Source organism: Anas platyrhynchos, chromosome 5, assembly GCF_047663525.1.
Source record: "Anas platyrhynchos isolate ZD024472 breed Pekin duck chromosome 5, IASCAAS_PekinDuck_T2T, whole genome shotgun sequence".
Classification (NCBI taxonomy): Eukaryota; Metazoa; Chordata; class Aves; order Anseriformes; family Anatidae; genus Anas; species Anas platyrhynchos.
In genome coordinates, this window is record NC_092591.1 from 29,893,849 (window position 1) to 29,913,942 (window position 20,094).

General features: G+C 66.9%; 3 protein-coding genes across 9 annotated transcripts in view; all 3 read left to right on the plus strand.

Moving 5' to 3' along the window:
• The window catches only part of KDM2A (lysine demethylase 2A), a 38,722-nt gene extending 31,008 nt beyond the window's left edge, over nucleotides 1-7,714 (plus strand). For all 3 annotated transcript variants that reach the window (XM_038180646.2, XM_072038568.1, XM_072038567.1), the window contains exons 15-22: nucleotides 951-1,217; nucleotides 1,428-1,559; nucleotides 1,637-1,726; nucleotides 2,578-3,290; nucleotides 4,338-4,501; nucleotides 4,831-4,989; nucleotides 5,142-5,357; nucleotides 5,500-7,714. In XM_038180646.2, coding sequence (XP_038036574.1) covers nucleotides 951-1,217; nucleotides 1,428-1,559; nucleotides 1,637-1,726; nucleotides 2,578-3,290; nucleotides 4,338-4,501; nucleotides 4,831-4,989; nucleotides 5,142-5,357; nucleotides 5,500-5,681 — 1,923 coding nt within the window. In that variant the 3' untranslated portion in view covers nucleotides 5,682-7,714. The remainder of the gene's footprint in view (nucleotides 1-950; nucleotides 1,218-1,427; nucleotides 1,560-1,636; nucleotides 1,727-2,577; nucleotides 3,291-4,337; nucleotides 4,502-4,830; nucleotides 4,990-5,141; nucleotides 5,358-5,499) is intronic.
• Nucleotides 7,715-8,298: 584 nt separating this feature from the next.
• Nucleotides 8,299-15,337, plus strand: GRK2 (G protein-coupled receptor kinase 2). Of its 3 annotated transcripts, none has more exons than XM_027459730.3 (21): nucleotides 8,299-8,630; nucleotides 8,735-8,811; nucleotides 9,147-9,220; nucleotides 9,503-9,604; nucleotides 9,713-9,787; nucleotides 10,226-10,287; nucleotides 10,576-10,627; nucleotides 10,898-10,989; nucleotides 11,246-11,345; nucleotides 11,444-11,522; nucleotides 11,658-11,788; nucleotides 12,150-12,244; nucleotides 12,320-12,427; nucleotides 12,510-12,576; nucleotides 12,939-13,039; nucleotides 13,135-13,201; nucleotides 13,278-13,373; nucleotides 13,461-13,623; nucleotides 13,722-13,858; nucleotides 14,042-14,152; nucleotides 14,331-15,337. In XM_027459730.3, the coding sequence occupies exons 1-21, from the start codon at nucleotides 8,518-8,520 to the stop codon at nucleotides 14,490-14,492; spliced, it is 2,064 nt and encodes a 687-aa protein (XP_027315531.1). In that variant the 5' UTR covers nucleotides 8,299-8,517; the 3' UTR covers nucleotides 14,493-15,337. The 3 variants fall into 3 exon arrangements, with proteins under 3 accessions (XP_027315531.1, XP_027315530.1, XP_038036575.1); XM_027459729.3 differs by having other exon boundaries at nucleotides 8,300-8,630; nucleotides 14,039-14,152; nucleotides 14,331-15,316; XM_038180647.2 differs by having other exon boundaries at nucleotides 8,301-8,630; nucleotides 8,766-8,811; nucleotides 14,039-14,152; nucleotides 14,331-15,315.
• A 142-nt stretch (nucleotides 15,338-15,479) lies between these two features.
• Nucleotides 15,480-20,028, plus strand: ANKRD13D (ankyrin repeat domain 13D). Of its 3 annotated transcripts, XM_072038575.1 has the most exons (15): nucleotides 15,480-15,895; nucleotides 16,337-16,472; nucleotides 16,564-16,688; nucleotides 16,965-17,010; nucleotides 17,083-17,226; nucleotides 17,440-17,629; nucleotides 17,716-17,782; nucleotides 17,861-17,942; nucleotides 18,140-18,201; nucleotides 18,282-18,412; nucleotides 18,496-18,653; nucleotides 18,741-18,872; nucleotides 18,995-19,158; nucleotides 19,272-19,351; nucleotides 19,626-20,028. In XM_072038575.1, the coding sequence occupies exons 1-15, from the start codon at nucleotides 15,806-15,808 to the stop codon at nucleotides 19,891-19,893; spliced, it is 1,875 nt and encodes a 624-aa protein (XP_071894676.1). In that variant the 5' UTR covers nucleotides 15,480-15,805; the 3' UTR covers nucleotides 19,894-20,028. The 3 variants fall into 3 exon arrangements, with proteins under 3 accessions (XP_071894676.1, XP_071894677.1, XP_071894678.1); XM_072038576.1 differs by lacking the exons at nucleotides 15,480-15,895; nucleotides 16,564-16,688 and having other exon boundaries at nucleotides 16,336-16,472; XM_072038577.1 differs by lacking the exons at nucleotides 15,480-15,895; nucleotides 16,337-16,472 and having other exon boundaries at nucleotides 16,840-17,010.
• The last annotated feature ends 66 nt before the right edge of the window (nucleotides 20,029-20,094 follow it).

A 20,094-nucleotide genomic window follows, 5' to 3' on the forward strand; every position in this document is an offset into this window, starting at 1 on the left:
GGCCGGTTACCTGCTGTGCAGCTGGGGCACAGTGGTGCAACCTCTGCGCCTCCCTTGGGAGTCTGTGGGCAGTGGAGGAGCACAGCAGGGTGCAGGGTTCATCTGCCTCTGCAGCCCTGTGGGCAGAGCCGTGTGCTTGCAGCTGCAGAGGTCTTCAGCTGCGCTGGTGCCGGGGGCAGCCCCGGCTGCTCTGCGTTCTGTAGCTGTGCTCAGAGGGGCTGGGGTTTGGTGTTTTTGGGGGGTGGTTGCTGGAGGGACCTTGCACTGAAGCTCTCGGTTTGCTGAGAGGGGCCTGGATGGCGTTTCAGGGGACAGCATCGCTGTTGTGTTGACTGAGAAGTGAAGGGTGAGGTGTGGGTGTGAGGTCAGCAGCTCCCCTGCCTGCTCAGCGGGCAGGCTGGCCCCTCACTGCTAGGTGGGTGTGTGCCAGGGCTTGTGCCCCCATCAGCACACTGCCTGTGCTGCAGTGCATCGCAGACAGCTCTTCTGGAGATATTTCCATGCTTTGGGTGCAGCACTCAAATGCTTGGCATACCCACAGCTCTGTCCTTGCGCTGGCCTTTTGGGTGTACGCGATATCACGGCTATTCCCAGGAGGATGCTGCAGCCAGCAGTGAGTTTGCTGCTGGGACGCAGCAGGGCAGATGTCTGCTGAGGAGCTGCGCCTTCCCACCCGTGCCCTGGACAGGCACTGGTTGCTCTCAGCACACCTTGGGCTGGCAACAGGGGTGATGGGAGCGCCACTTGCAGAGCTGAGCCCCATCCCCGTGAGGTTGGCAGAGGAACCTGGCTGCAGAGACAGGATGAGCTCTCTGTCCACGGGGAAGCGAGGGAGCAGGGTTGCTCCCTGCGTGTGACTGGAGGTCACAGAGGGCAAAATCAGAAGCTTGCTGATCCGAACAGAGTGCCCCCATCTGCCCTCCTCATGCTTCTCTCTTTTCTATTACCAGCTAAAGCTGCAGGCACGGCTGAGGGTCCGCCTGCCCACCATCCCCATCACCAAGCCTCACACCATGAAGCCAACGCCCCGCCCGACCCCCGTCAGGCCCACTGTCTCTCCCATCGTGTCGGGTGCCCGGCGGAGGCGCGTGCGGTGCCGGAAATGCAAGGCCTGCATGCAAGGCGAGTGTGGCATGTGCCACTACTGCAGGGACATGAAGAAGTTCGGCGGGCCTGGTCGCATGAAGCAGTCCTGCGTCCTCCGGCAGTGCTTAGCGGTGAGTCTGTAGCCTGATCCTTTTCTCCAGAGTCTGCTGCAGCCTGGCAGCAGCTCTGCGGGGCTGGTCAGGGAGAGGGTGGTGGCCAAGTTTGATTCCTGGGGAGAAGTTGGCCCCTTCCTTATTGTTTGGGTGGTGAGGGAAGGGAGGAGGAGGGGGGGGGGAGGCTATCCTTCCTTGCCCTGGTATCACCCCTGCTTTCCTTTGTAGCCCAGGCTGCCTCACTCGGTCACGTGTGCACTTTGTGGGGAGGTGGATCAGAATGAGGACTCGCAGGACTTCGAGAAGAAGCTCATGGAGTGCTGCATCTGCAACGAGATTGTTCACCCTGGCTGCTTGCAGGTGAGTAGCACGTGTGCCAGGGCTGAGCGGGGCTGGGCTGCGGGGAAGGGCGCTGCTGACTGCGCTCTGCTTTGCAGATGGATGGAGAAGGACTGCTCAACGACGAGCTCCCCAACTGCTGGGAATGTCCCAAATGCTACCAGGGTGACGACGCGGAGAAGGGCCAGGTAGGAGGCAAGCAGTGCTGGGGTAGGGGAGGTCAGGCCGTGCATCATCCATCTCACTGCATCCTGCTGTGGGTAGGCAGGACTCGGGCCATTGGGAGCAGAGCAGTGGCCCAGAGGTGCACAGACAGGCTTGTGGGGTGGGCTGGAGGCTGGCAGGCACCAGCCCCAACCAGGAGGGACCAGTTGGGCGGCAGCAGGGCCATTCAACAGCGACCTGCAGGGGTGGGTACACTGCTGCAGCACGTTCTTGGGGCCTGCAGTGGGGCAAGCTGACAGCCCCTGCTCTGTCTGCGGGTCCTAGAGAGCTCATCAGCGCACCAAGGCCAGGTTCCCACAGAAGCAGCGAGGTTGGCTGGGTCCTTCGGCCAGACGGCGAGTGGGCTGCCTGCGGTGGCAGCAGTCCCGCTGGCACCTGCCAGCGCTGCCCAGGAAGCCAGCCTACGGCTACCACGTCCCCCGTAGGACTGTGTCCACCACTGCACATGGAAGTGGTGCAGCCAAGGCAAGCCAGGCTGGGGGAGGCTGCAGCACCTTCATGTTCTGGGTGATGCGCGTGCTGGGGGTGCACATCTGAGTGGTTCCTGGGTCCCCTGGCACTTCAGGTGGGCACGATGAGCACCTCTTGTCCCAGTGTCTTGTGCTGAGCTGTGATCGGGGAGTCTCTGCTGCAGGAGGTAGGGGATTGATTGTTAGGCACAGAGCGGAGGCCACTCCGACCTCAGAGGACACTGCTGCTGCGAGGGGTGGAGGTGTTGGTTGCTGGTTTGAGTGGAAGAGGAGTGCAGGCGTGTTCCCCAGGTGCAGTGTGGCCCCACTCCTGCTAACTTGCCACCCGTCCCGCTTCCCTGCAGAAGCGCAAGGTAGAGGAGAGCGACGATGACACGGCGCAAGCCAAGGTGCTGCGGCCCCTGCGGAGCTGCGAGGAGCCCCTCACCCCTCCACCCAACTCGCCCACCCCCATGCTGCAGCTGATCCACGACCCAGCGTCTCCACGAGGCATGGTGACGCGTTCGTCCCCGGGGGCCGGCCCCAGTGACCACCACAGCGCCAGCAGGGACGAGCGCTTCAAGCGGCGGCAGCTGCTGCGGCTCCAGGCCACCGAGCGAACCATGGTGCGGGAGAAGGAGAACAACCCCAGCGGCAAGAAGGAGCTGTCGGAGGTGGAGAAGGCCAAGCTGCACGGCTCCTACCTCACCGTGACGCTCCAGCGCCCCACCAAAGACGTCCACGGCACTTCTATTGTCCCCAAGCTGCAAGCCATCACAGCCTCCTCCGCCAACCTGCAGCACTCTCCCCGCGTGGTCATGCGCCACGCGCCAGCCAGGATGCCCCCCCGGGGCGGTGGGGAGGAGGAGCTGGCTGCCGAGGAAGAGGAGGAGGAGGACGATGAAGACGACGAGAACGCGGAGGAGGGGGGGGTGGCCCGCCTCAATGGCAGAGGGGGCCGGGCGCAGGAGGGCGAGGAGAGCTGGATGCAGCGCGAGGTCTGGATGTCCGTCTTCCGCTACCTCACTCGCAGGGAGCTCTGCGAGTGCATGCGGGTGTGCAAGACCTGGTACAAGTGGTGAGTGTGGGGGCACAACGGGCAGGGGCAGCGCCACCTGGACCACTCGTGTCCTGATCCTAACAGGCAGCCGGAGAGAGGAAGCGGGGTGGCATTCTGCTCCCTGCGCTGCTGGTGCCTCCCTCCCCTCCCCATCTCTGGTTTTTGCCAGGCAGCATCACCCTTGGGCCCTGTGGCAGCCCTGCTGCCCCTTCCACGTGTGCATTGGTCTTGGCTGCCCCCCTCTAGCGCCTTCCTCCTGTCCCATCTGTTGGAAGATGGCCGCAGGGTGTCCCCTGTGTCCCCCAGGGTGTCCTGGCGAGGTGTTAATGCCCTCTCCTTTCCCACCGCCCTGCGTGCTCCTTGTCCTTCCCGGCCCCACAGTGCAGGCTGAGGCAGAGATGGGTTTGCTGCCTGGAAGCGCCTCGGGGGGCGCAGGCCTGAAGACAATGCTGGCAGTGGGACAGCTGTGGATGGAGGGCTTGGGAACAGATGGGGATGGGGAACCGGGAGGCTTCTAACTGCTGAGAGTGGGAATGGCTCGGTGGGAAGGGGCTGTCCCGCTTTGATCAGCGGGCATGGTGTGCCCTGGCAGCTGGAGGAGGGCGTCCCCTCCCCTGCCGCCGGTGTGGCAGCTCTAGAGGCAGGGAATGCACTGGGCCCTCAGGCTCCTGGGAGAGAGGAATAGTTTGTGCCACATCCAAGCTCTCTTGTGGCTCCTGGTGAAGCAGAGAGCATTGCCAAGGCCATGGGGTGGGACCAGGCTGAGCATTTTGCCTGCTGGGAGCAGGGAGGCTGAAGATATTTGCCCCAGCAGGGGAGCACCCAGGAGGGAACAAGCAGGCTGGCAGCTGCCATATGGAGTCTTGTTACGTGGCAGCAAAATGCTGCTGGGGCTGTTCTGGGCATCCCTGGGTGGCCGCACATCCCCACACGTCTGGGGAACCCTGACAAATCGGGAAGAATGGCTTTGTGCTGCAGCCAGGGCTGTGCCAGGGCCGGGGTCCTCCCGGATTTATGGCCTCTCCCACCACAGCGCTCAACTCCCAACCTTGTGCTCGTCCCCAGGTGCTGTGACAAGAGATTGTGGACAAAGATAGATTTGAGCAGGTGCAAGTCCATCACCCCCCAGGCACTGAGCGGCATCATCAAAAGACAGCCAGTCAGCCTTGACCTCAGCTGGACCAATATCTCCAAAAAACAGCTCACGTGGCTTGTCAACAGGCTGCCAGGTGAGTGTGGGCCAAGGAGGGGTCCCTCGCCCCTGCCACCAGCTGGCGCTGAGGCTTCCCAACAGCCGGACCACGCTGAGAGGTGGGCTCTGCAACCCTGGCACCCACCGCTGGGAGAACCCTTGGGTGTCTGGATCCTGTCGCCTGGGGAGCAGCCGATAGGGATGTGGTTTCCTGTGGCTGTTCAAACTGCTCCTGCGTGGAGCGTGGCTCCACGTCCCACCCCAGGCAGGGAGGGAGCCGCTTCCTCCTGCGCCTGGAGAAAGGGCGGTGGCTTGAGATACCTCAGAGCGGGCAAAGCCCGGCTGACTCGTTGCCTCTCCCGGCAGGCTTGAAAGACCTCATCTTGGCGGGCTGTTCCTGGTCTGCAGTCTGTGCTCTCAGTACCTCCAGCTGCCCCCTTCTCAGGACCCTCGATCTTCGGTGGGCAGTAGGAATCAAGGACCCTCAGATCCGGGACTTGCTCACGCCTCCAACAGACAAACCCAGTAAGCTGCTGCCGCAGGGCAGGGGCAAGCGAGCTGGAGAAGGGTGACGCGCTCGGGCATGGGGCAGGGAGGCAGTGCTGGATCTGGAGCGTCCCAGCCCAGCAGGGCAGAGCTCTGCACGTCCGTGCTCAGCTTCTCCCCTCCCCTTGCAGGTCAGGACAATCGCAGCAAACTCCGCAACATGATCGACTTCCGGCTCGCCGGCCTGGACATCACCGACGCCACGCTGCGGCTGATCATCCGCCACATGCCCCTGCTCTCCCGCCTCGACCTCAGCCACTGCAACCACCTTACAGACCAGTCGGCCAACCTCCTCACGGCCGTGGGTTCTTCCACGCGCAACTCCCTCACCGAGCTCAACATGGCAGGTGGGTACATGGGGCTGGGGGCAGCCTGGCTGGCTGGGTTTGGCATCGCAAAGTGGCTTCTTCCTCCCCAACCTGGCGTGGGAGCTCAGGGCCGGGTTCACAGAGGTGTCGCAGCTCAGCTTTCCTCTCCTCTCCCCCACAGGCTGCAATAAGCTGACGGATCAGGCCTTGCTGTACCTGCGCCGCATCTCCAACGTCACCCTAATTGACCTGCGAGGTTGCAAACAGATCACCCGCAAAGCCTGTGAGCACTTCATCTCGGACCTGTCCATCAACAGCCTCTACTGCCTGTCCGATGAGAAGCTGATCCAAAAAATCAGCTAGAGACCCTCCCCCAGGCAGACTGAGGAGAAGGATAAGAGCCCAACCCACCCCTCTTGGAGAGCCGCTCCTCCACATCCCCACCTTGCCCTCTGTGTCCTGCTGTTGCCTCCCACCTGACTTGGCAGGCAGGGCCGCTGCTGGCCTCGCTCCACCGTCCTTCCTCCTTCTCCCCCTGGGACTTCCACCGATGAAGATGTCCCGCCAGGCTGGCCAGTACCAGAGGAGGAATGGGCAAATGGCAGGGAGCCTCGGCGTGGAGGCTGGCCGCTCTTAAGGTGGAGGTTGTCACAGAGATCTCTGTGCAGAGAAACGGGGCCCCCTCTTCCCCCTGCTTTTCCCCTCCTCCCTGCCATCTCCTTGCCTTGAAACACTTGTCACTTCCCTGTTAGCACAAAGCTCGAGGGTCAAGGTCTCTCCAAGGAAGAGGGAGCGGAGCTGGAACAAACCCTCCCTGTCTGTGCCACCACCAGCTCGTTGCTCGCCCTGCTCTCTCAGCCCCACTAATTACGGTTTTCCTCGTCTGACTGCGGGGGCTGCGATCGAGTTCCCCTCCTCCTCCCCCCACTCTTGTGCGTCTGGGTGGCTCTTTTGGTGTCAAGGGCAGGAGCTCTGCAGCCAGGGGATGGCGGCTTCTCCAGCCATGGGGCTGGAAGCAGAGGCTCTACGGGCCGTTCTCCCCCTGCCCCAGGGGGTGAGGCTGGGGACAGCGCTTCCACGCTGGGGCAGTGGCAGCTTTTTTGGAGCACCGCGTGTCCCGAGGCAGCCCCGCGCTGGGGCCGGGCACTGGCTGGGAGCAGGGGAGAAACAACAGGTACATCAGAGCTCAGGGAGGACCCAGAGCAGCAGCTGAGGGTGAGTGAGCACACTGGGGGGGATGGGAGCTGCCTCCTCTTCCTCCCCAGCTCCCTGCGCGTGGCCCAGAATCACGAAGCACTCTGGGGCCGCACCAGCCAGAGGGGCGACAGCTGCTCTGTCTGCCCAGGGCATTTCAGCCTGGGACTGAACTGGCACAAACGCCCCGTTGCATTGTCCTCTCCTTTCCCCCACCCCATTTTAGCTGCCGTTTTTCCTTTGCAATGAATGGTTGGTCCAAAGAACCTCTCTCTCGGGCAGCAGAGAGCTTTTTGCACTTTAAAAAAAAAAAAAAAAAGGAAAAAAAAAGAAAAAAAAAACACCACGAAAAAAAAAAAGCAAAAAAAAAATCCAAAAAAAAAAAAAAGCAAGAGATGAAAAAAAAAAAAGGTTGGAATCTTCTTTTGGGTCACTATTTTCTTTCCCTCCCTGCCCTGCCTGTGCCTGGACGTTCCCCATCTCCCCGGTGCCTGGCTGCCTCCCCCCTTGCGGTGTGCGCGGCCGGCACAAGGCAGCCCCCGTGTGCCTCCGCTCCCCAGCCCTGAGGAGCGCCGAGGGGTAGGGATGGGGCAGAAGCAATAAGGGAGGAGAAGCAGCCACGGCCGGGCCCCGGCCCCGCTCCCTGGCCGGCGGCTGGAGGGGGACACGGCGGTGGCTGCCAGGGGACGGGGGGGGGGCTTCGAGCAGAAAGCGGCCCGGGCCAGAGGAGGATGGGGGGAGCCGGCACCCGGCGGGGACCTCTCCCCCGAGGCTCTCCTGGCGGTGGCTCCCGTGAAAAGACAGCGGAAGAATCAAAGTTTTTCTTTTTTACCTTTGGATTGAGTTTTTTTGAGTTTTGCCGTGAGAAGGGAGAGAGGTGGGGCCGAGCTGACAAGGAGCTGGGGGCGGCGCGGGGAGCCCCGGCTGCAGGGACTCCAGCCCTCACCTCCGTCACCCACGGGGCACCCCCGGCCCCCCTGGCGGGCGAGAATCCACAAGGAAGAAAAAGAGAGAATTATATATATAAAATCACTTAGTGATTTAAAACCAACCCAGACTGCTCCCTACAGACAAGTCCTGCAAGAAAAGTCACTATTGTTTAAGGATTTGGTTGTGTTTTTGTTCTGTTTCAGTCCCCTCCCTCTTCCCCCCTCCCCCCCACCCCCGGAGAAATATTGTAAATATATATTTTTTGTTGGCGATTTAGAGTCCATCTCTGATGTTTGTGCTTTAAAATTAAATGTAAGCATTAAGGGTAAAAGCAAACCCGGTCTCGCGCTCTCTCCGTTGGCACGGTTCGGGCTGGGGGGGGCCGGGCTGGGGGCGGGGGGGGGAGCCAGCTGGCCTTGTATTTTTCTCGTCGTTTTCTTTCCGTTTTGTTCGTTTTGGCTTTCTTTTTTGTTTGTTTTTGGTTTGTTTGGTTGTTTTTTTCCTTTATAAGCGCTCTTTGCTCCTGGTTTTGGAGCGGATCTTGGCAGGTAGGGGAGCGGCGGTGGCGGGGGGGGGGGGGGCAGAGGGCAGCCGCCGGCCTCTATGGGCGATGCTTTTGTTTCTCGGGGGCGGAATTTTTTGGAATAAAAAGTTAAAAAAAGAAAAAAAAACAAAAAAAACAAAAAAAAAACCGGCGTCTCGGCTCTGCCCCTTGTTTCTCCATTGGCGGCCGGGGCCGGGGCTGCCACCGGGCGCCTCCCGCGGGGCCCGGCTGCGCCCAGGCGCCCCCCCCAGGCCCGAGGCGCCCCGGGGGTGGGGCGGGCGGAAGGGGCCGGGCCCCGACCCCGCCACCGCCACCGGGCCCGCCCCGCTCCGGCTTGGGGCGGCGGCGGCGGCGGGGCCGAGCCCGTCCCCGTCCCTTTCGCCCCGCCGAGGCGCCGCCAGGCCCGGCCTGACCCGGGCGGGGTCGGGGCCGGCACCGGGGCGGGCCGATTCGGTTCCGGTTCCGGATCCGGTTCCGGTTCCGGTTCCGGGTCGTGCCGGTGCCGGCCGCGGCGGGCGGCCCCCGCGCAAGATGGCGGACCTGGAGGCCGTGCTGGCCGACGTGAGCTACCTGATGGCCATGGAGAAGAGCCGCGCCGCGCCCGCCGCCCGCGCCAGCAAGCGCATCCTGCTGCCAGAGCCCAGGTGAGCGCCGCCCAACGGACCCGGTACCGCCGGGGGGACGGGGAGGTGGGGGGGGGGCTCCGGGGGGTGCCGGGCCCGGCGCTGAGCCCGGCGCTGTCCGGCAGCATCCGCAGCGTGATGCAGAAATACCTGCAGGACCGCGGCGAGCTCACCTTCGACAAGATCTTCGCGCAGAGGATCGGTGAGTGGGGGGTACCGGGGGGGTACCGGGGGGGTACCGGGTCCTCCCCCCCTCCCCGCCCCTATCCCTGTCCCCATGGCCCCCCCCCACCCCCCCCCCGGTACTTCCCCTCCCTGTCACTTCCCCAGCCCGGCGCCCAGCGGGGCAGGAAGCGCCTCTGGCTTCCTCCCGGCAGCGCTGGTGGTTTCCTCGCATCCGCCCCGTGCCCTCAGCCCACGCCAACCCCCCCCCGAGCCCCCTCACCCTGCCAAACCCCCGTCCCCTGGTTCTGTGCTCTGGGGGGGGGCGCGGAGTGGGGCACAAAGCCCTCACACCATGGCTCTGCCCCTCCACAGGGTACCTGCTGTTCCGGGATTTTGCCCTCAACCAGGCAGAGGAGGCCAAGCCCCTGATGGAGTTTTACGAGGAGGTGCGATCCCATATGGGCAGGAGGGGGCCAGGAGCATGACTCAATGCCTGCAGACCCCCCCGATACACGGTGTGCCCGGGGCACCCAAGGGAGACGGTGCCCTGGGCCCCCGGGACCTGGTAGCCACGGGTGCCAGCCAGCAGGACGTGGCACCTGGTGGGGCTGGGGTCGCGTTCCCCAGGGTGCTGGACCCCGGGGACCCCCCACCGTGGGCTGCGTGTGCCCTGCGTGGGGCCGAGCCCCGTGGGGAGCGCTGTGCCATGGGAGCTGTGCCCTCACCAGATCAAGAAGTACGAGAAGCTGGACTCGGAGGAGGAGCGAGCCTCCCGGAGCCGCCACATCTTTGACCATTACATCATGAAGGAGCTGCTGGCCTGCTCCCACGTGAGTGCCGTGCTGTGGGGAATTACGCCCCCGTTTACGCAGCCCTGCATGGGCCCTGTGCCCCCAGCCCGTCTTCCTGGGGTGACCCGGTCTCGTCTCGCCGCACAGCCCTTCTCCAAGAGTGCCACGGAACACGTCCAGAGCCGCCTGAGCAAGAAGCAGGTGCCCCCAGACCTCTTCCAGGTGGGCAGCGCTGGGGGCAGAGGGGGGGGCACTGCCACCTCGGGTTAATCCTTATGGTGGTGACAGGGGACTGGGGGCTGGGGGAACCCCAGAAGGTGCGAGAACCCTGAGGGATGCTGGTGGGAGGTGGTGAGCGGGGGGGTTCCCGTGGGGTTCTGTTGGGTCACTTGGGGCTGGAATTAACAAGGGTTAATTAATTGACTTCTCAGAGGGTGGTGGTGGAGACACCGGGTGTAGAGGTGACCGAGGGTAACAGTGGGGTCTGCGAGGGCTGGCAGTGATGAGGGTCCCCAAGGATGACACAGGTGACCCTGGGTGGCAGCAGGTGGCAGCAGGGATGTGAGAAATCGAGGGGTGGGGAAGGATACCCCAGGTAACGATGGGACCGAGGGGCACGCGTGGCACTGGGGCCGCAGTACTGACTCCTGTGTCCCCCAGCCCTACATTGAGGAGATCTGCCAGAACCTGCGTGGGGGCATCTTCCAGAAATTCATCGAGAGGTGAGGCGGGCGCACAGCCCCTTGGCGGCCAGGGTGTCCCAGCCCAATGGGGACGAGGGTTTCCCAGCCTTGGGGCGGGTCAGGGCCCCCTTCTTAGTGAGGAGTTCTAGGGGTGTTGGTCCCCAGAGCAGGGACTCAGGGCTCGTCACCTCCAGGTCTGGCCTGAGGTCTGTGTCCCCAGGCGGGGGTTCCAGATGACTCCCAGGGGTCCCGCAGCTCCGCGACAGGTCTTGGGGGGGGGTCTCCGCAGGGGTCCCTCACTCTGGCCCTCTCTGTGCTTCGTTGCAGCGACAAGTTCACGCGGTTCTGCCAGTGGAAGAACGTGGAGCTGAACATCCATGTGAGCAGGGATCCGTGTGCTGCTGGAGAGGGGACGTGGGTGCCGGGGAGGAGGCTGCTGCCGTGGCGCTCGGAGGGGCACCACACAGGGCAGGGGCACCCTCGCGTCCCCTGGGCAGCTCCCGCGGGTGCTGGCAGTGCTCCTGCACTCACCTTGAGGGTGTTCACGTTCCTTCCCTGGGGAAACTGAGGCAGCATGCGGGACAGCCCCCCCGGGACACGCCGTGCAGGTGCTCAGGGGTGACCCTGGCCTCTTTCTTGCCCGCTCCAGCTCACCATGAATGACTTCAGCGTTCACCGCATCATCGGCCGTGGCGGCTTCGGGGAGGTGTACGGCTGCCGGAAAGCGGACACGGGCAAAATGTAACGGGGGGCAGGGGGTGGCCGTGGTCCCACAGGGGTGGGGGATGCGGTGGTGTTGCCATGATAGGTGTTAGGGGTTGCAGCAGTGTCACCATGGCTGCGGCTCTCCTGGAGACACGGGGACGTCACGGGGGCCGTGGGCGGGAGCTGGGTGCGGTGACGTGGCTGCGGGTGCTGGCGGCACAGGGACGCGGCGTTGGGGACGAGGCGCCACGAGCAGCAGCAGGGGACCCTGCAGGGACCCTTTGTCCCCCAGGTACGCCATGAAGTGCTTGGACAAGAAGCGCATCAAGATGAAGCAGGGCGAGACCCTGGCCCTCAACGAGCGCATCATGTTGTCCCTTGTCAGCACTGGGGTGAGGGCACTCGGGCGTGGGAGCTGGCTGGCACGCTGGCCACGGGTGGGGTGCTCCTGGGCACCGCCAGCGCTGCCTGACCCCGTCTCTCGTGCCAGGACTGCCCGTTCATCGTGTGTATGTCGTACGCCTTCCACACGCCTGACAAGCTCAGCTTCATCCTTGACCTCATGAACGGTGAGAGGCCCGTGGCTGCTCCCTGTCCCCAGGGCTGGGTTCTCCCTTGAGCCCCTGCCTTGAAGCCGCCTGTTTGGGCGTCCCTGGGGGAGCAGAGGGCAGTGCTGGAGTGACAACTGGTCCCCCTTGCCGCAGGGGGGGACCTGCATTATCACCTCTCGCAGCACGGTGTCTTCTCGGAGGCGGAGATGCGGTTCTACGCAGCCGAGATCATCCTGGGCCTGGAGCACATGCACAGCCGCTTTGTGGTGTACCGTGACCTCAAGGTGACCGTCCCCATGGGCACACATGGACCCCGCAGGCAGCAGGAGGCCCCTCTGATGTCCCCAGGCCCCGTAGAGACCCCTGACCCTGCAGCAGCCCTTGGACCCCATGGGCAGCCCCAGGTCCCATGGACACTCCCAACCCAGCAGGAAGCCCCCGGGCACCGTGGGCACCCTTGAAAAAACCCCGTGGGCACCCTGGGGACCTCAGCGGGTGCTTGCAGGTCCTGCAGGTGCCTAGGGCCTGTGGGCACCCCGTATCCCGTGGAGTGCCCCAGCCTGACACGCGTGGGCAGCCCAGCTCGGTTGCCACCCGTGCCTGCGGGCAGGGCTCGGGCTCAGGGGCAGCGCTGTGTCCCGGCAGCCAGCAAACATCCTCCTGGACGAGTTTGGGCACGTCCGCATCTCAGACCTGGGCCTGGCCTGCGACTTCTCCAAGAAGAAGCCCCACGCCAGCGTGTGAGTGTGCCTGCGTCCCCCCTGCCCCCCTCCCCGCCTGCTGGCACTGCCCCTGACCCCGCTCTGTGCCTCCAGGGGCACCCACGGCTACATGGCCCCCGAGGTGTTGCAGAAAGGAGTGGCCTACGACAGCAGCGCCGACTGGTTCTCGCTAGGCTGCATGCTCTTCAAGCTGCTCCGGGGGTGAGTGCATGGGCTGGGGGTCAGGGGGCAGCAGGGGGGGTGATACGGGGGCACCACTGAGCCCCACTCCCCACGACCACAGGCACAGCCCCTTCAGGCAGCACAAGACAAAGGACAAGCACGAGATCGATCGCATGACCCTCACCATGGTGAGTGCAGGGCGCTGGGCATCGGGCTCAGCGCGGAGGGAGGTGGGGACAGAGGGTCCCCGGGGGGTGAGCAGCGCTCAGAGCGCGTGTCGGTGCCACCTCCATGCGTGTGTGTGTGCAGAATGACACCTGTGTGCGTGCACACGCGTGCTGTGTGTGTTTCCACATGGGTTATGTGCATGGGCACCTGTAACCATACACACACGGCAGTGCGTGCGCCTCTGCGTGCCAGAACGTCCCAGGTGCGCGTAGGTCCCCGTGCACACGCGTGCCTGACTCTTCGTGTCATCAAACGCATGCCACGGTGCGTGCGTGCCCTCACACGCTTGTGCAGGTGTGAGCAGCCGTGCCCTCGCCCACAGGCCATCGAGCTGCCCGACTCCTTCTCCCCTGAGCTGCGTTCCCTGCTCGAAGGGTTGCTGCAGCGGGACGTCAACCGGCGGCTGGGCTGCATGGGGCGTGGGTGAGTCCCGGTGGGCACGGGGAAGAAGGGGCCCACTGCAGCCACACCGCAGCCCCCGGGGGATCCGCAGCGCTCACCCCTCCCTTGCTTCTCAGGGCTCAGGAGGTGAAGGAGGAGCCCTTCTTCAAGGGTCTGGACTGGCAGATGGTCTTCCTACAGAAGGTGAGGGGCACGGCACAGGGGTAGGGGTGCGGGGGCACAGGAGGCACCCCCTGGACACCCCCTCTCCCACCTGCAGTACCCACCGCCCCTGATCCCACCTCGGGGTGAGGTGAACGCAGCTGACGCCTTCGACATCGGCTCCTTTGATGAGGAGGACACAAAGGGTATCAAGGTACTGGGGCGGCGGGGCTGGGCCCACGTGCAGGGAGGCAGGGGGCTGGGGTGGGCGCCTGGCGCTGACCCTGTGCCTCCCTGCCAGCTGCTAGAGAGCGACCAGGAGCTGTACCGCAACTTCCCGCTCACCATCTCAGAGCGGTGGCAGCAGGAGGTGACAGAGACGGTCTTTGACGCCGTCAACGCTGACACGGACAAGCTGGAGGCTCGCAAGAAAGCCAAGAACAAGCAGCTGGGCCATGAGGAGGGTGAGTGGGGCCGGGTGTTCTCTGGGTCCCCCGCTGCCTCTGGCTGTGCCCGGGCGGTCCCAGCGCTGACACTCTCTCCCCTGGTGCTGCGGTGACAGACTATGCCATGGGCAAGGACTGCATCATGCACGGGTACATGTCCAAGCTGGGCAACCCCTTCTTGACGCAGTGGCAGCGCCGCTACTTCTACCTCTTTCCCAACCGCCTGGAGTGGCGTGGGGAGGGCGAGTCGCCGGTAAGGCGGGCAGGGGCAGGGGGGGAGCAGGGCGAGCTGGGCAGGGTGCAGCTGGTGGGCATCAGCGGGGGCTCAAGGCAGCGGGATGTGCACCAACAGGCACGGCACTGTGAGGGGTAGAGGGCGCACGGGGACGTGGGGGTGCAGGGACCGGGGGCTGGGCTGAACCTGTCCCCCCAGCAGTCTCTGCTCACCATGGATGAGATTGACTCGGTGGAGGAGACGCAGGTGAAGGAGCGCAAGTGCATCCTGCTCCGCATCCGCGGCGGCAAGCAGTTCGTGCTGCAGTGTGACGTGAGTGTGCCCTGGGCCAGCCCCCTGGGTGCTGGCCACCTCCCGCCCCTCGCTAGCCATCCCCTGGGGGAGGGCTAGGCACTGTGGCTGGGCACTGGCTACACGTTGCCTGGTGCTGGCAAGCCCTGAGCCCTGGCACCGCCGGGAGCCCCGCTCTGACCTGTGCCCTGCCCCGCAGAGCGACCCCGAGCTGGTGCAGTGGCGGAAGGAGCTGCGGGACGCCCAGCGCCAGGCCCAGCAGCTGCTGCAGCGAGTGCCACGCATGCAGAACAAGCCCCGCTCGCCCGTGGTGGAGCTCAGCAAAGTGCCGTTCATCCAGCGCTCCGCCAACGGGCTCTGACCGTGCGCCCTCCTCCCCACCTCCCACCCCACCTCTAATTTATTGGGTTGGGTTCCCACGTGCCCCTGCTCCTCGGCATCCCTGGGCCAGGCACTGCGGGGATGCCCCGTGCCACATCCAGCCCTGTGCCCAGGCACCCCCGGGGCGGGCGTGGAGGGGGCTCAGCCGCCAGCAGGGAGCTGGTGCTGGCCACGTGGCTCGTTCCCCGGCGTCCCCCCGGTCCTCTGCGACCTGTCCAGCTGAGATGAAGGTAGCCCCATGCCCTTCTCCCCGCCTGCTGCTCTGCCCCCAGCCTGGTGCCTGCTTCACCACCGCCATGTGTGCCAAACAGGGCGGGTGGCTGCCCCCCCCCTCCACACAGGTCAAGACCTGCCCCTTCCCTTCACCCCAAGCCTTTGCCCTGGCCCCTTTTGTGCCCGTCCTGTGGGTGCCAAGTCCTTGATGTGCCCGTGAGAGTGAGTGCGTGCGTGCTTGCCTAGGGGACCCCTGTAAATACTGTGCTATGGGTCCCCTGCCCCTCCGTCCCCCCCTGCGCTGGGTGGGGGCACCCCCGGGCAGGGGGTGGGCAAGGAGAGGGCAGCAGGGTCCCCCTCTGCGTGCTGTCGCCTTGCTGCCCGTGTCCCCAGCGCCGGGGTGCCGTCGCCGCCCGTTTCCCCCAGCCCTGGTGGCATCTGTAAATATTGGTCTGCAGCCGCTGCGCTCCGGGGGGATGATGCTGGCGGGGCGCCACGGGGCAGGGCCTGGGTGTGAGTGAGATTTTAATGAGCGGAGACGTGAGAATGGAGAGAAAAAAAAAAAAGAGAGAGAGAGAGAAAAAAAAAAAAAAAGAGTTTTTATAATAAAGATGTGGAAAAACACCGTCCGCCTGCATCCTGGGGCGGGAGCCTCCGCGCTGTCCCCGGGTGACCGCGGCTCTGCCGGCGTTCCTGGGCCGCTCCCCGCCCGGGGGCTGCGCCCGGCGCCGGTCGGACGGGACGGGACGGGACGGGACCGGGGGGCGGAGGGGGGAGCCCCCGGGGCACCGCTGCCCCCGCTCGGCTGAGGGACGAGCCGGGGGTGCCGGAGCCGGGGGCGGTGCTGGGGCCGGGCTCCCGCGGTCCCCGTGCGCGGTGGCGGCTCCGCGGTGCCGGTGGCGGCCCCGGTGCTCCCGGCCGCCGTGCCCGGTGCCGGCCCCGCCCCGCGCCGCCGCGCTGCGCCGCCGCCGCCGCCGCCCCCGCGCGCAGCCATTGCGGGCAGGCCCGGAGCCGCGGCACGGCCCCCCCCGCGCCCTGCCCGGCCCGCTGCGGCCCCCCCCCCGGGGACATGGTGTCGGGATGGCCCGGGCCGCCGACACCTTCCCGCTGCACCGCCTCGTCTGGCACAACCGGCACCAGGCGCTGGACAGCGCCCTGCGCTCCGGATCGGTGGGCGCCGCGCTGCCGCCGCCGCGACGGGGGGCCGGGGTTTTGGGGAGGGGGGGGGAGCACCGGCAGGGATCCGCACCGCTGGCACCGGGCACCGGGGGGGGAGCTGGGGAGCGCTGGGACAGGAGGGGGTGGGGGTGCTGGGGGCTACGGGAGGGGGCTCCGGGATGGGAGGGGACCGGAGGCGCTGGGGTGGCTCTGGGGACTGGGAGAGGGGGGAGACGGGGAGGCTGCGGGCACCGGGGGGCACCGGGACAGGGTGCTGGGGCAGTGGGGGACGCGGAGCGCTGCGGGGACAGGGCCTTGAGACCGAGGGGCTGGGGCTGGGAGCGCTCGGGGGCTGCTGGGGACAGGGGGGAGCTGGGGGCGCAGGGAGCTGGGGGGGTTGGGGGGGTGACGGGGAGGGCACGGGGCACCTCATGACCCTGCCCGCACCCGCAGCACGATGTGGAGCTGATGGACCCCCGCGGGCGGACCCCGCTGGAACTGGCCGTGTCCCTCGGGCACCTGGAGTCGGCGCGGGTGCTGCTGCGGCACAACGCCAACGTGGGCCGGGAGAACGCCAACGGCTGGACAGGTAGGTGGGCACGGGGGGCCGCCGGCGCAGGGCGGGAGGCGCAGGGACACCGGCGCTGGCGGCGCCCGGCTGATGGCACCCCGTGCCCCAGTGCTGCAGGAGGCGGTGAGCACGGGGGACCCCGAGATGGTGCAGCTGGTGCTCCAGTACCGCGACTACCAGCGAGCGACGCGGCGGCTCGCCGGCATCCCCGAGCTGCTCAGCAAGCTGCGTCGGGTACGGCCCTGCCGGGGTGGGCACCGGGCACCGCTGGCGCTGGGGGCCCGCCAGGCTGGGGACTGGGGGTCACGGAGGCTGCTGGCGAGCTCCTGGGGCCCCCCGCAGGACGCCCATCTCCCCCAGGACCCCCCAATTGGTTGTTCCCCAGACCCCCTACCCGCAATTCGGCCTCTGCCGAGGATCCCCACTGGGGCTCTGTTCCCCCTGGGACCCTCCTGCTGCAGCCCCCCGCCATGTCACCCCTCTGCCCTGTGACGCCCTCATCTCTTCCAGGCCTCCGACTTCTACGTGGAGATGAAGTGGGAGTTCACGAGCTGGGGTGAGCAGGGCCGGGGGCTGGGGCCGGGGGGGGCCGCCCCCACCCTGCTGCTGACGGGTGCCGGTGCCGCAGTGCCGCTGGTCTCCAAGGTGTGCCCCAGCGACGTCTACCGCGTCTGGAAGCGGGGCGAGAGCCTCCGGGTTGACACCACGCTGCTGGGCTTCGAGCACATGACGTGGCAGCGGGGCCGCCGCAGCTACATCTTCAAGGGAGAAGGTTGGCTCCAGCACCCTCAGACCCTGCAACCACCCCCAAGGGGTCCCCCTGGCACCCGTGCGTTGCACACAGTCACCCAGACGGACATTGGATCCCCTACGGAGACCCCAGATGCCCCCAGGGGCAGGGGCAGGCTGGGTGCCGGGGTTCCCATCCCTGCAGTGGGCATGGTGGGGCCGAGGGCAGGCGCTGACCCCACTTCCCCACGTGCAGAGGAGGGGGCGGTGGTGATGGAGGTGGACCACGACAAGCAGGTGGTCTACACCGAGACGCTGGCGCTGGCCCTGCACGAGCCCGACCTGCTGCTGGCGGCCATGCAGCCCTCGGAGGAGCACGTGGCCGGGCGGCTGACATCGCCCATCGTCTCCACGCACCTCGACACGAGGAACATCGCCTTCGAGCGGTGCGTGGGGGGGTGCTCGTGGCGGGGAGGCCAGCAGGGCACAGGCGCGGTGGCCGCGGGCCTGATGCCTCCACACCCCTTCCCAGGAACAAGTCGGGGATCTGGGGCTGGCGCTCGGAGAAGATGGAGGTGGTCAGTGGCTACGAGGCCAAGGTGCGCCTGGTGGGGTGGGGGGCAGGGGGGCCGTGGTGTCCCCGGGGCTGACCCTGTCCCTGTGTCCTGTCTCTGCAGGTGTACAGCGCCAGCAACGTGGAGCTGGTCACCAAGACCAGGACCGAGCACCTCTCTGACCAGGACAAGTCACGCAGCAAAGGTGACAGCCCCAGCGACCGAGGGGGGGGGGCAGCCAGCAGTGGGGGCTCACCCCCCTCCCGGGTCAGGGCCCTCCTCCTTCCTGGGTGCACTGCATGTGGGGTGATGTGGGGCAGCACGTGGGGGTGATGTGGGGCACGGTGCTGGGTGCACTGTGCCTGCCTGCACTACCCCCTGCACCTCGGGGTCTCCCTGCAGGCTCCAGGACTCCCTTTCACTCCTTCCTGGGCCTGGCGCAGCAGCACGGCACCCACAACGGGGTGAGCGGTGGGCAGGGGGCCTGGGGGCGATGCGGGGCAGGGCAGGGCTGAGCCGTGCCCCCTGCCACCGCCCTCCCCAGGCACCCGTGCTGCAGGCGGCCAGCCCCACCAACCCCACGGCCATCACCCCCGAGGAATACTTCGACCCCCACTTTGACCTGGAGGCCCGCAACATCGGGCGCCCCATCGAGGTGTCCAGCAAGGTGCAGAGGTGAGCAGCGGGGCCGGGGGGGAGGCAGGACACGGTGGCGGGGTGTGGGGGGGCTCCCTGTGCCCACGCCGGTGCCCGGGCAGGTTCAAGGCGACGCTGTGGCTATGCGAGCAGCACCCGCTGTCGCTGGCGGAGCAGGTGACGCCCATCATTGACCTGATGGCCATCTCCAACGCCCACTTCGCCAAGCTGCGCGACTTCATCACCCTCAAGCTGCCCCCCGGCTTCCCTGTCAAGATCGGTGAGGTTGGGGCTGCGAGGCCGGGGGCTGCAGGAGGGGCAGAGCCCACCCGGCACGGGGCTGCTGACCCCCTGTGGTGCCCCCCAGAGATCCCCCTCTTCCACGTCCTCAACGCCCGCATCACCTTCAGCAACCTGTGTGGCTGCGACCAGCCGCTGGGCTCCGTGCGGGTCTGCGCCCCCCCCCAGCCCCCCGGCGCGCAGCCCCCTGGCCCTGGAGGTGAGCGATGGGGGTGCCCTGGGGCGGGTGGGGGCATCGGGGCGGGGGGCTCCCCATGGGGGTGCTGTGGGGTGCTGCGGGGTGCCCCATGGGCGGTGCCCCCAGCGGTGGCGGTGCCGCAGGCTGGCCCTTCCCGTGCGAGGTGGAGCCGGGGGTGTTCGAGGTGCCGCCGGGCTACACGGTGCTGGGCGCGGGGCGCAGCGAGCCCCTGCGGGACGAGGACGACGACCTGCTGCAGTTCGCCATCCAGCAGAGCCTGCTGGACGCCGGCACCGAGACCGACCAGGTGAGGCCCCGCCCCCGCGGGGAGGCCCCGCCCACATCATGACCACGCCCCTTTAGGCTCCTCCCCCTTGGGGCGAGGCCCCGCCCCCTGGCTCGAAGCCCCGCCCCCCGCAGGTGACGGTGTGGGAGGCGCTGACCAACACGCGGCCGGGCGCCCGCCCCCCGCCCTACGACGAGGAGCTGCAGCTGGAGCGGTGAGGCTCCGCCCACGGGGGGCGGGGTCTGCGGGGAGCCACGCCCACAACGCCCCAAAGTGGGCGGGGCTTGGCGGGAGGGGGCGGGGCTAAGAGGTATCAGGACGGGGGTGGGTGGTGAGGTGGGCGGGGCTTGTTGGGGCTGGGGGCGGGGCTTGTTTGGAGGGGCGTGGCTTGATGGGTTGTGGGCATGGTTTGTTGGGTTGTGGGCGGGGCTTGGTGTGGATGGGGGCGTGGCTTGCCCAGGGGGCGTGGCCTGAGCGCTGTCCCGCAGGGCGCTGCAGGAGAGCCTGCTGCTGCAGGCGGGGCCCGGCGCCGCCCCCCCGGCGGGGCCCCCACCGGGGGCAGGAGGTGGTGGCGGTGGTGGTGGCGCCCCCCCCCCGGTTCCGGCGGCGCCCCCCGGTTACGGCGGCAGCTTCGCGGAGCAGCTGCGTCTGGCCATGGCGCTGTCGGAGCAGGAGCAGGAGGAGCGCGAGCGGCGCCGGCGGGAGGAGGACGAGGAGCTGCAGCGCATCCTGCGCCTCTCCCTCACCGACAAGTAGCGCGGGGGGGGGGGCCCGGCACCGGGACCCTGCCCCCGCACCCCGCCGGGCCCGGCACGGCCCCCCCCAGAGCCCCCCGGTGCCGTGCGGGGCCCGTCGGGGCTGTACATACGCTATACATACAGACCTACCCACCGCGCCGTGTCCGACTGTGCCTGGCCGGGGGGAGAGGGGGGAGGGGGGGGGCTCCCCAAACGGCCG